The sequence below is a fragment of the Molothrus aeneus genome, chromosome 27 (genome assembly GCF_037042795.1).
Source record: "Molothrus aeneus isolate 106 chromosome 27, BPBGC_Maene_1.0, whole genome shotgun sequence".
NCBI lineage: Eukaryota > Metazoa > Chordata > Aves > Passeriformes > Icteridae > Molothrus > Molothrus aeneus.
In genome coordinates, this window is record NC_089672.1 from 5,348,982 (window position 1) to 5,361,599 (window position 12,618).

At 53.5% G+C, this 12,618-nt stretch overlaps 1 protein-coding gene across 1 annotated transcript; it reads right to left on the reverse strand.

Moving 5' to 3' along the window:
- Positions 1 to 2,959: 2,959 nt before the first annotated feature.
- Positions 2,960 to 12,573, reverse strand: LSM4 (LSM4 homolog, U6 small nuclear RNA and mRNA degradation associated). Its single transcript, XM_066566286.1, has 5 exons — positions 12,460 to 12,573; positions 12,218 to 12,259; positions 12,013 to 12,111; positions 7,546 to 7,729; positions 2,960 to 4,367 (listed from the first exon to the last, which is right to left on the reverse strand). The coding sequence occupies exons 1-5, from the start codon at positions 12,460 to 12,462 to the stop codon at positions 4,279 to 4,281; spliced, it is 417 nt and encodes a 138-aa protein (XP_066422383.1). The 5' UTR covers positions 12,463 to 12,573; the 3' UTR covers positions 2,960 to 4,278.
- Between the last annotated feature and the right edge of the window lie 45 nt (positions 12,574 to 12,618).

Below are 12,618 nucleotides of genomic sequence, written 5' to 3' on the forward strand. Positions count from 1 at the left end.
GGTGCGGGCGGCACCGGGGAAGGAGTTAACGGCGGTGGCGGTGGCGGTGGCGGACGTCACGGCCGGCCAAGCCCGCGGGCGTCTGAGGGGGCGGATCGGCGTCAGCGCTTGACGTCACCGGCGCGGGGGGAGGCAGCGCCGGTGGCCGCCGATAACCCCCCCCCCCACACACACACACCGGGCAGGATGCGGCCCCCGCGCCGCCGAGAGCCCGGGCACACGCGGGGCCCCGGGACACCGGGGCGGGTGACGCCGAGCCGGCGCTAATTGCGGCCAGATGCTCCCCGGGCTGCGCTAACGAGAGCGATAAATCAGCGGCGTCAGCGCCGCGGGCGTGGGGGGACTCGGGGGACACCGCGGGCCCCCCGGTTCTCCCGGTGCCAGGAGCTCCCGCCCCGGTGCGTCCGTGCTGCCCGCAGCCGGCGGGGACGGTGTGTGGGGACACGGGGGACACCCAGGACAGACGTGGGGCAGCGCTCGGGGCCGGCACACGCGGTGCTGGCGCTGGGGAAACTGAGGCACAACTGAGAGAACGACTGCGCTCTCCCCTCCCCCCCCGCCCAACAGCTGCTGTTAATTAAAGCCCGAATAAACGCGGTTTATTAAATCTCAGCAGCGAGAGAGCAGGGCGGACACGGCTCGGTGTGCCCCGCTGTCCCCGCTGTCCCGAGCCGGGGGCGGTGCCAGGCCCGGTGTCCCGGCGGCTCCCAGCAGCTCGCAGGTGAAGCCGCCGTTCCCGTTCCCAAACCCCTCATTAGGGGCGCGGCCAGGCCGGCCCGGCAGGTTCAGACTTTCCATGCCGGCCAAACCCGGCGGGCGAGGGACAGGGAGGCAAAAAGCCTCCCCTTGCCCCTGTCCCCAACTCCGCTGGCGGTCCCCAGGCTGGGGACACACCGTGAGCACCGGGGTACCCCACGGAAAGCGGGGCGAGCTTTGGCCGGCGGTGCTTTCACTGTTCCACCGGGGAACCGGCCGGCCCCGGGCCCTCCCGGTGGCCGGGGACGGGAGCCACGAACCGGCCGGGCCCCACCGGCACAGCCCCGCCAGGGCAGCGGCACCCGGGGCTCGTCCTGCCGTGTCCCCCCTCTGCCACCACCGCTGCTCATCCCGCGTGTCCCCTGCCCCCGAAGCGAGAACGCGATGCCAGCGGCTTAATTTCCCTAATGAGCGTTTAATGAGGGGCGTGAGTGAAGCAGTGACCCCTTCCGCCTGCAGAGCCGCGGGCAGGGCCCGAGCCGGTGGCAGTGCCGCCGTCCCCACGGCGGGGTGGCCACAGCTGCTGTTCCCTCGGAGCCCGCGGTGTCCTGCCACCTGCCAGCCAGGCTGGATTCACCCCGGAGCAGGACTTGGGATGAGCCTGGAGCAAGGCCATGGCCACCAGAGCATCCTCACGCTCCTGCTGTCCCCACCGTGGCTCCAACAGTGCCACCAGCACCGTTCCCTGTGTGCCAGCAGCTCCGGGACACCAGGGGTGCCTGGTCCTGCTGCGGTCAGCAGCACCGGACACTGAGCGGTGCCCGCGGGCTCCCAGGGATGCCAAGCTCCCCCTGGAAAAGGGAACAAGCGGGGTTTGCACCCCAGGACTGGCACGGCAGGCTCTGGGCACGCAGTGGGAGCTGCCTCTTACTCATTGCCACGGGCAGGCAGAGAGGAACCGAGCCGGGAAAACAAGAAGTCACAGCTGCCACCACCACCGCCTGTCCCCAAACCTGCCCTGTCCCCGAGGAACCCCCAGGGGCCTCCGACAATCAAAAACAAGAATTAAAAAAAAACCCAAAAAAAACCAGCAAGAAAAGAAAAAAAAAAAAAAACAGAAAGAAAGAGAGAAAGAAAACAGATTTAAAAAGGAAAAAGGAGGAGGAGGAGGGTTTGACGTGTATTTTTAGTTGCTTAGCACAGCCCTGAAATATTTCGGCAGCCACTCCCTCCGCGTCGCTGGTGTGTAACTATTCCTGTGCTGCCTCCTCGCAGGGCTCAGGAGCTCTGAGTCACCGTGGGGCAGCCGGAGACACGAACCCAGGGCTGCCACCAGCTCCGCCGGCCCCAAAATATCCCGGGAAGGGTTTCCAGGGTGGCCTTTGCTGGGTCTTTCCGTGGGGACACGTTGGCCCTGCCAGGCTCCGCACCCACCCACGCCCGCAGCCAGGCTCAGACTTTTCTTCCTCCTCCTCCTCCTCCTCCTCTCTGCTTGTTGCTTTTATCTCGCTCCTCCCTGTTTTGTTTCATTTTTTTTGTTGTTGTTGTTGGTTTTTTTCAGCCTCCCTGCGCTGCCACGGGGCAGTGACAGCCCCAGAGTTTCGTTTTTGGGGCAGAAAAGCCCGAAGCGATCGATGCCCTTCCACAGAGCCATCTGCCACCCAGCTGCCCTTTGTGGGGGGACAAAAATATCCCTGGCAGAGGTGGAAAAAGGAAAAGGGGGAAGCAGGTAGGGAATGCTGCTAAAGTGGGGTAATTAAACAAATGCAGAACTTAACGAGCTCCATCACCTGACCCCAGAGCTTGGCCGGGAGATAAGGAGCACTTGGAGGACTCTACCCCGAGCTGGAGCCAAAGGTCCCATTGTTGCAGCGAGGATTTCTCCTGCCAGAAAAGCCCTCAAATCCCAGCAGGGCTGGAGCTGTTTCCCTTTCCAGCAGGGAAGCCACAGCACACGGAGTCTCTGTGGCTGGAGGGATCCAGAGGGAGGGAGCAGGTTGGGAAGGGAAAGTCTGACACAGCCTGGGCTTTGTTAAAATGCCACAGGAGTTTTCCAGCAGGGAGGACACATCACCCCATCTCCCCTGGAACTGGCTCCCTGGGATGAGCACGGAGCGCTGCTCACGGCCTCACTGAGGAACAGCTCCACGGGGAACGCGTGGCTGCTGTTGGAAATGGAATATTTGGGGATTTATCCCCGACTCCAGGGCTCAGGGAAGGGTTCAGGGCCCGGCAGCATCACAGACACACAGAGGGAGGCGGCTGCGAGAGGCTGGAGATTTTATTCTCACTCACCACTGTGCCCAGTTCTACAAACATTAAAAAAATAAGTCTATAAAAGCAAGTTCTTCACTCCTTTTCAGTACAGCGGCCATGGCAGAGCCTCCAGTACAAGAACCAGTCGTACAAACTCCAAACCTGCTCAAAACACGTCACAATAGCAGTTTTCCCCCCCCAAAATTCAGCTGTTTCATCCATCCGGGGGGGGGTTTGAGGCACACCCAGAGCTGTTCCTTCCCCACCGTGTGCTCAGCTGGGGTCAGCCAGGATATTCTGAGGGTGTGTGGGATGGAAGACTGGAGTAACCTGCCCTGGGAATTCCCAGGAGTTTTCTGAGGCTGCAGGAGGGACACGTTCACACGCTGTCCCCAAGGGAGGAGGGTAATTGGTGGCTGGGGGAGGAAGTGACAGGTACAGCCAGCGAGGTCAATCACCAGCCACCGATGGGAGAAATTAGGTTGAGAAATATCGTCAGAGCTCAGGACTTGGTGTCACAGCGGAAGGGAGAGAGTTTTCAAAATCGAATCCGTGTAAATCAACATCAAGTTGATGTTTCGAAAATTAAATTTAAATTCCCCATGAAGAATAAGGGGTGCACCAGCCTCATGCAAAAAAAAAACCCCAAAAAAACCCAGCAAAAACCACAGAGAAAAAAAAAACCCTGTTCCTTTGAAGGAAACTTCCAATCTGAAGTCAAATTAGCGATGAACTAATTGGGAAATGCTCATTTGTCACAAAGCTCTCTTGGGAACAAGCCTTGGAGGCCAATGTTCATCCCTCCTTTGAGCCACTGGAGAAACAGAACTCACTGGCCAGGAGAAGAAAAGCAAAGCTTGAAAGTTTGTTGGTTTAAAAAAACCCCAAACCTTTAGGACTATTCATTACAAACACAACATCCTCAAGTTCAGTGTTTTTAAACCAAAACACACCTGTTACAAACAAAACAAGTTTCCCAAGTTTCAAGTATTAAAAAAAAAATTAAAAAAAAAAAAAAAATCCAAGCAATCCAGAAAGTGTTTGCCTTTGTACTGGTACCCCTGAACGGGAAAATATTTTAAATTAAACCTGGTAAGCCTGAAAAAAACTCATTCTCAGGAGAAGGCAGAACCTCGCTCCTTAACCGTGAACGAATTTTTAAAAAATATTTCCAATGATTTACTGACTACAAGGAGGGAAAACTCCACGTGAGGGGCTTCCACAGGAGCATGATTTGGGCTCTGGTTCTGACGGAGGAGTGGGAAAGGGAACGTTTCTGGACACGTGGCAGCCCTGAGGTGACAAAACCCGAAGTGTCCCTGGCCCTCACTGCTTGGCTGATTGCCTGCCTGGCTTCTTCTCCTGCTGGCCTCTTCCGCTGCCTGGAATTCCTCGGCCACGGCCGCCAAACACACCTGAGGAGCAGAGAGGGACAGGTAACAGCACCCTGTGAGCCAGCAGCGCCTCACGGCCTCGCTCACCCGCCTTTCACCCCGAAAACTTGCTCGTTTTGGAGTCCCAGAAGCAGAAATGCGCCTCTTTGACTTCTCCTTTTGCAGCCCCAGGCCTTTGTTTGGGAGGTGCATAAATCCTCCCCCCGCCTCAGCAGCACCTCCCTGGCGTGTCCGTCCCGTGGTTAATGCTGACCGCCTGCTAAACTCCAGTTTCTTCCCCAAAAAAATGGAACCAGGGAAGCAGCAAATGCAAAACCCAGGTTGGGAAGTGTCCCCTGAGAGCTGTGAGGGCAGAGCAATCCCTGGTTCTGAGAGTGCACAGGACAGCAGGGGCTGGTTTGGGGGCTGCACTGAAATCCCCAGCCCCAAAACCAGGAGCTGCCGAGCCCAGCCCTGAGATTCATCCCCAAAATCCCATCCTGGGGATAAAAGGGATTGGATCCACCCTGCCCCACAAAGGCAGAGCCCAAAGGAGACCCAATCCGAGCTTCTCTAGAGGAGGGGACGTGCCCAAAACATAAATTATCAAATGGTTCCCAAGCCTGCAGTGCTGGGGATGCTCCTCCTGGAGCAAAGGCTGGGGACTTGTGAGTCTGGCAAGCAAGAAGTCAAAGGAGGAGGATTAGGAGTGTCAGAAACAATAATCCTTTCAACTGTGAGCACAATTACAGCTTCCCTCCTGCCCCGTGGCCTCCCAACAAAATTGTCCTGCCTTCATTTTTTTTTTTTCCCCTCCTCCCTTCAAGTCTCGGTAATGGGAGCCAAACCTTTCAGCTTATTAGCAAATGCTGAAGCTTCCCTTGAAAATATTCCATCAGCAAATTGAGGCTGCCCATGGAAACAGCAGCAGGAGCTGCACCTTGGAGCTCCCCACCAGGTGGGCACTGCCACAGCGGGGAAAACAGTGGGGTTTTGGTGTTTATCCCCCCAAAAAAGCCTAAAAAACTGCTGTGCCAAGGCAGGGAAAACAGCGTGGTTTTGGTGTTTATTCCCCCCAAAAAATCCTAAAAAACTGCTGTGCCAAGGCAAAGGCAAGGAGGGGAACCTCTATAATAAATAAATATAAATATATAAATACATCTATATAAATATAAATATATAAATACATCTATATAAATATAAATATTTGTGATAAATATAAAAATATAAATAAATATATTTATATAAATATAGTATTATTTTATAAATATAAATATATAGATAAATATAATAAATAAAGGGAAATATTTGGAAATATGTGGCAGGTGGACACTGCCACAGCAGGGAAAACAGTATGGTTTTGGTGTTTATCCCCCAGAAAAATCCTAAAAACTGCTGTGCCAAGGCAAAGGCAAGGAGGGGAACTGTATATATTTATTCATTATATTTATATATATTTATTTATTATATTTATGTATATTTATATATTATATTTATATATATTATATTGATATATATTTATTATATCTATATATATTTATATGTTATATTTATATATTTAAATACATAAACACATATAAATATATATTATTTTAATATATTCATTTATTATATTTATATATTTATATATATTTATAATCTTTATATATTTATATATTTTATATATTGTATTTATATATCTAAATATATAATCAAATATATTTAAATAAATATATTTAAATAAATATATTTAAATAAATATATTTAAATAAATATATTTTTAAATTTATAATGATTATAAGTATATAAATAAATAGAATAAATAAAGGGAAAGATTTGGAAAGATCACTGGGCAGGATCCTGGCACAGGATTCCTGGCACAAGGGGAGAGCCCAGGAACAGCTCCCAGGCTTGCAGGGGGATAATTTGGGGACAAGGAGCAGCAAATCCCCAGCTGGAGCGCCCTGGGATCACCTCAGCCCTGAAATGGGAAGGGTTGTTTGGGTGACCTATTTCCTCTGAAGTGGCAACCTGCCCTTTATCAGGAACGTGAATTATTCATCTGCCAGGAGCAGCTCAAACCCTCACAAAGTTTTGTCTTCTTTTTTTTTTTTTCCTTTTTTTTTTTTTTTTAATATAAATACATTAACAAATCAGGAAATCCAAACCCCCATTTTAAAGGGGAAGATGATTTTTTTTCCCCCTCACTGCCACGAGCAGAGCCCCGGTTTATTTTCACTATTTTCACCCGGAACCGCCTTTTTTGCCTTTTTCTGTTTTCCCCCTGGGCCTTGCTGAGCCGCGTTTCTGCAGGGCCGCGCTCCTCGAGGAGCCAGGAGGAGCTGGAACAGCTCAGGCTCTCCAAAGCTCCTGCCCAGCCCCAGGGAGGAGGGAGGGAGGGAGGCCCATCCCTGGCACGAATCCTCCCCGTTCCTTGGCAGGGGCCGCCTGCTCGACTGGATCCTGAGCTCAGGAGCTGCTCCAGCTTCTCCCAGACTCGGCCCTGGCTCTGAAACAGAGCTCCAGGAGCTGCTCCTTGCACAAGAGGGGAAATTAGAAAGGCAGGATCACATTCTCCCCTCTCCAAGATGAGGGGGGAAAAAAAAAAATCAGATTTTTACCTTGTTCAACTCCTCCAACGCCCCCCAAAAAAATCAGATTTTTACCTTAATAAGCTCCTCCAACCCCAAAAGAAAAAATCAGATTTTTACCTCATCCAGCTCCTCCAACCCCCCCAAAAAATTCAGATTTTTACCTCATCCAGCTCCTCCAACCCCCCAAAAAAATCAGATTTTTACCTCATCCAGCTCCTCCAACCCCCCCTCAAAAAAATCAGATTTTTACCTCGTCCAGCTCCTCCAACCCCAAAAGAAAAAATCAGATTTTTACATCGTTCAGCTCCTCCAACCCCAAAAGAAATTCAGATTTTTACCTCGTCCATCCCCTCCAAACCTCAAAAAAATTCAGATTTTTACCTCGTCCATCTCCTCCAACCCCAAAAGAAAAAATCAGATTTTTACCTCATCCATCTCCTCCAACCCCAAAAGAAAAAATCAGATATTTACCTTAATAAGCTCCTCCAACCCCCCCCAAAAAAAAATTCAGATTTTTAGCTCTCCCAGCCCCTCCAAACCCCAAAAAAATTCAGATTTTTACCTCGCCCAGCCCCTCCAACCCCCAAAAAATTCAGATTTTTACCTCATCCAGCCCCTCCAACCCCCAAAAAAATTCAGATTTTTACCTCGCCCAGCCCCTCCAACGCCACGGCCCTTCTGCTGCTTCTGCTGCTGCATCCCCCCACGGCCTCTGCCCTTGGACACCACCTCCTCCTTGACCATGTCGATGATTTCATCCGGGATCCGCAGGTATTTGATGGTGCTGCCGCGGATGTAGCACTCGGGCATCCTCCAGAACTTGTCCCCGTCCTGGTGGGCAGAAACAGGAGGGAAAAAACTGCGGCTTTTGGGTCGTTTTCAGGGATTTTGAAGTTGTTCCTCTCCCGTTTGGCGAGCAAAACGTGAGGCCGCGAGCAAAACCCGCTGCTTTTGGGGATTTTGAATTTGTCACCACGAGCAAAACCTGCTGCTTTTGGGGATTTTGAATTTGTCACCACGAGCAAAACCTGCTGCTTTTGGGTCACTTTTGGGGATTGTTAACACATCCCTGTCCTGTTAGGGAGCAACATCAGCAAAATCTGCTGATTTCTGCTGCTTTTGGGTCACTTTCAGGGATTTTGGACTTGTCCCTGTCCTGTTAGGGAACAACACGAGCAAAAGTTGCTGCTTTCTGCAGCTTTTGGGTCACTTTTGGGGATTTTTTTTGTCCCCAGCCTGTTGGGGAGCAGCATGTCAGGTCACAAGCAAAACCTGCTGCTTTGGGGTCACTTTTAGGGATTTTGAGCGTTTCTGGAGAGGGGGAGAGCTGCAGCAGTCTTTGCTGGGAGCATTGTCTGTAACCAGCTGTGAAAAACGGGGCCTTTAACTCCCCAAAACACAGAGCCCCACAGACAACTGTAATTTCAATTTGTTCCTCAAACGGGGGCAGAAAACGCCAGAAGAAGAGGGGGGAGGGAGCCAGGCCCTTCTTCCCTTCTCACACCAGAGGGGAATTGAAAGTGGAACCAGAGGCAGGAGTTAAAACGGTGCTGAAAAACCAATTCTGGTAAGAGAAACGCAGCTGTGGCCAGGATTCCTGTCCAGCTGGGAGCCACCCCGCTCCTTCGCTCCTCTGGGGTGTGGAGGGAGCAGAGAGGCAGCCCTGGAGCCAGCTGGCTGTGGGATGGGAGCCTCCAGAGCAGCTGAGGGAAATGAGGGACTCGCACTTTATATATTTATGCATAAAAAAATAAAAATTAAAATCTCCAGGTGCTCAGTTTTGGAGCAGCCACCTCCCTGTGTTGCTTTCAGGCAGTTTCAGGGTTTTCCTGGGATACCCTGGGCTTCCCTAGGACTCAACCCAATTGGTTATTTTATATATAAATATATATATATTTTTTTTTTTTTAATAAAAATGAAAATCTTCAGGTGCTCAGTTTTGAAGCAGCCACTTCCCTGTGTTGTTTTCAGGCAGCTTCAGGATTTTCCTGGGATACCATGGGCTCAACCCAGCAGGGTTTCAGTGAGTGGCTGTAGGAACAAGAAGCCAGGGCTGAAACAACAACTCAGGGCTGTAGGAACGAGAACCCAGGGCTGAACAACAACTCAGGGCTGTAGGAATGAGAACCCAGGGCTGAACAACAACTCAGGGCTGTAGGAACGAGAACCCAGGGCTGAACAACAACTCAGGGCTGTAGGAATGAGAACCCAGGGCTGAACAACAACTCAGGGCTGTAGGAACGAGAACCCAGGGCTGAACAACAACTCAGGGCTGTAGGAACGAGAACCCAGGGCTGAAACAACAACTCAGGGCTGTAGGAACGAGAACCCAGGGCTGAACAACAACTCACGGCTGTAGGAATGAGAACCCAGGGCTGAACAACAACTCAGGGCTGTAGGAACGAGAACCCAGGGCTGAAACAACAACTCAGGGCTGTAGGAACGAGAACCCAGGGCTGAACAACAACTCTCTGGCCATGATGTCAGTGGGAGGAGGGCTGGGAGCCGGCTCCAGCAGGGCCTGGCTGCAGCTGGGGTGGCTCCAGCCCAGCCCTCCCCATGTGCAGCAGTGTCCCAGGAGGGGAGGTGCAGCCAGCACGCCCCGTTCTGCTCCCTGGGGATGCAGCAGAGCCGGAGCATCGGGGGCAGCACGGACGGAGCGCAGAGATCTCTGCAGCCAGGTCGAGGAAACGGCATTTATTGCAAAGGGCTTGGGTGCAGGGCCCTGCTGGGAGCTGCCAGGCACAGCTGGAGCAGGACTGAGAGGAGAGAGGGGAGAGAGTAAAAGGGTGAGAGAGTAAAAGGGGCTAAGAGAGTAAAAGGGGCTAAGAGAGCTAAGAGAGCGAAGTTCCCGTTCCAATACAATAAATCTTCTTCAGTGCTGAATATTCTGATTCTCACTGACCAATCTAGTACAATGCACAAATGCTATAGCATTTACATACAGCCTGTAAGAATCACTACATTACCACACTGTGTCACATTTTAAACCCTAAAAACTCCTCTTTGGGCCCCTTCTGCCAAGCTGTAGGCTCTGCTCTGACCCTTGGGCCTGTCTGCAGGCAGAGGGTGTTGTTCCATCCAAAGGGGATCACCTTCAGCCAGCCACACCATTGTTTTCCAGTTGTTCAGTTACTGAGGGATCTCAAAGCTTGCTTTCACTTCAATCTCGCTTACAGTTTCCATATTCTCCAAATCTTTTGCCAGACAATCACATTTATAAGGCTTTCCTGTTCCATCTTCCCCAACGCAGCAGCTCCTCTCATCACCATTATTATTATTATTACCATTTGGGGCAGCTCTGCCTGCACGGGCAAGCCCAGGACGAGGCAGAGGAGCAACAAAATTCCCTTCCAAGAGACAGAACCGGCAAACCCCGCCCTGCCTGGGATGTGCCCGGCTGCTCCTTGGCTCGGATGCAGGAAGGGATGGAGCTCCCGGCTCCTTCCTCGTTCCGGGCTGCCCCGGGTAAACAAGAGGCTCCCGGCTCGTTGTCCCGTGCCATCTAGCGGCCAGGGCCACCAGTGCCACCAGCAGATTCCGTCCCCAGCCGGGGTTTGGGGGTGTTTGGAGGCAGATGAGGCTGCTCCCCCTGCGTGCCGGGGTCATAGGGTGGTGGAATCGCGGAGTGGTTTGGGTTGGGAACCAAAGGTTGCCCCAGTTCCACACCTCCCACTGTCTCGGGTGGCTCCAAGCCCTGTCCAGCCCGGCCCTGGACGCTGGGTTGTGTCCAAGGGATGGGGACACAATCTGCACAATCCCACAGCTGCTCTGGGAATTTCATCCCAAACCTCCACCACTTTCACAGGGAGGAATTCCCTCCCAAAATCCCACCCGACCCTGCCCTCCCCCTGTGTCCTGCCATTCCATCCCCTGTCCAGAGTTTCTCTCCATGTTTTTGTCAGCCCCTTCAGGCACTGGAAGGCCACAATGAGGCGACTCCAAAGCTTCTCCAGTTCCCTTTTCCCACTGGAGAGCTGCTCCATCCCTCTCTGCTCATCCTGGACTTGCTCCAACATCTCCACATCCTTCTGGATGATCCCTCCCAATAAAACATGAGCTGCTGCTCTTCCCAGGCAGAGCACTGAGCCTTTGGAAGCAAATTTCCAAGGAGAAGGGAATCATCACCTGTGTCCTGACTGTGCTGTCACCTCCTCTGAGTCCCCCTCCCACTAAATTCAACAGCGGTTCCTCGTCCCACCGTCACCCAAGACCCAGCCACAAATTCCTAAATTCCAGCCCGAAATTCCCTGCAAACCTCGCTCAGGGTGTCTCCCCCGTCACACTGGTGTGCCCCAGCAACACCACTCCACACTCCTGTCCCAGAGACAGTGGGAACTGGGAGGGTTTGCAGGGGATTTTTGGGAGAACGAGGATCCCTGGCAGCCTCTCCCTGCCATTCCAGGGCTGGGAAAGCACAACAGCAGCTGGGCTTCCACCCATCTGTGCTGCCCACAGGGACCACACCGGACACTTCTGGTGGGGGTCAAAGCCCAAAACACAGATCCCAATCTCCTGGAGCAGCTCTGGCCAAGGGCAAAGGTCCCAGACTGGTCCCAGACCTTCCAAAGGTCTCTTTCACCTCAGTGGGTGAACTCAGCTGGATGTGGAGAGGGAATAAAAGAGATTGGAGGCAATAAAAGAGATTGGAGGGAATAAAAGAGACTGGAGGGAATAAAAGAGACTGGAGGGAATAAAAGGGATTGTGGTGTTTGAGGCTGCCTGGGACAGGTAAAGGCTCTGGTTTTTGGGAAACCCGGATCAGCATCACAGCACGTGGCCCCCCACTCCTCACCCAGGGGGATGAGGGACCCCAGCTCTTCATCCTGTGATGTGCAGAGAGGGGACACCTACACAAGGCTGCTCCTTCATTATGGGCACTATCAATAATTAAACGGGCATTATTAATAATTACATTAAATCTGCATCTCAGGCAGAGGTCACCCCTCCATAGGAGCGATGTGAATACAGCAGAGCCAGCCTGGCTGCGGGGACAGAGCTGGGGAACCTTTGGGGACAGATCGGGGGCGCCAGTCCTGTCTGCCCCCGGTGCTCCCCGCGGACCCTGCCTGAGCGAGCCCTGCCCGGTACCGGTGCCGGTGCTCCAGCCTTACCCGTGATGTGCAGATAACCTCCCGCAGGTTGATGTTCATCCAGTTGTCGCAGCTCACCAGGTGCCCGTTGTACGTCTCCCCGTTCTTCAGCTCCACCAGCTGCGAGAGAACGGCGGTCACGGGGCGCCGGTACCGGGACGGGCCCGGTGCCACCCGCGCGGTACCGGAGAGGGGAGCGGGGCTGGGCCGCGCGGCCCGTACTCACCATGGGGTGGTTCTGCGCCGTCTTCAGCAAGGACAGGGGCAGCTGCCGGGGGAAGAGAGGAGAAAGGCCTCAGCACCGACCGGCAACGGGACACCGCCCGGGGCACCGACCCGAGCACCGAGCGGGGCACCGGGCACGCCATCCCGGACGGCGGGGAAGAGATGATCCAGGCCCTCCCGTCCGCTCCAGCCTCCTCCCGACCCCGGTTCCCCGTTCCCCCCCGTTCCCGGTGCCCCGCTCACCATCGTGCCGGACCGGGAGCCGCCGCCGCGCCGGGCGCTGCCGCTCAAACCGCCCCCGGCTCCGCGCGGGACCAATCAGAACGCGGCGCGGTCCCGCCGCACCCAATCAGAACGCGGCGCGGTCCCGCAGCAGCCAATCAGAGCACGGATCACGGCCCG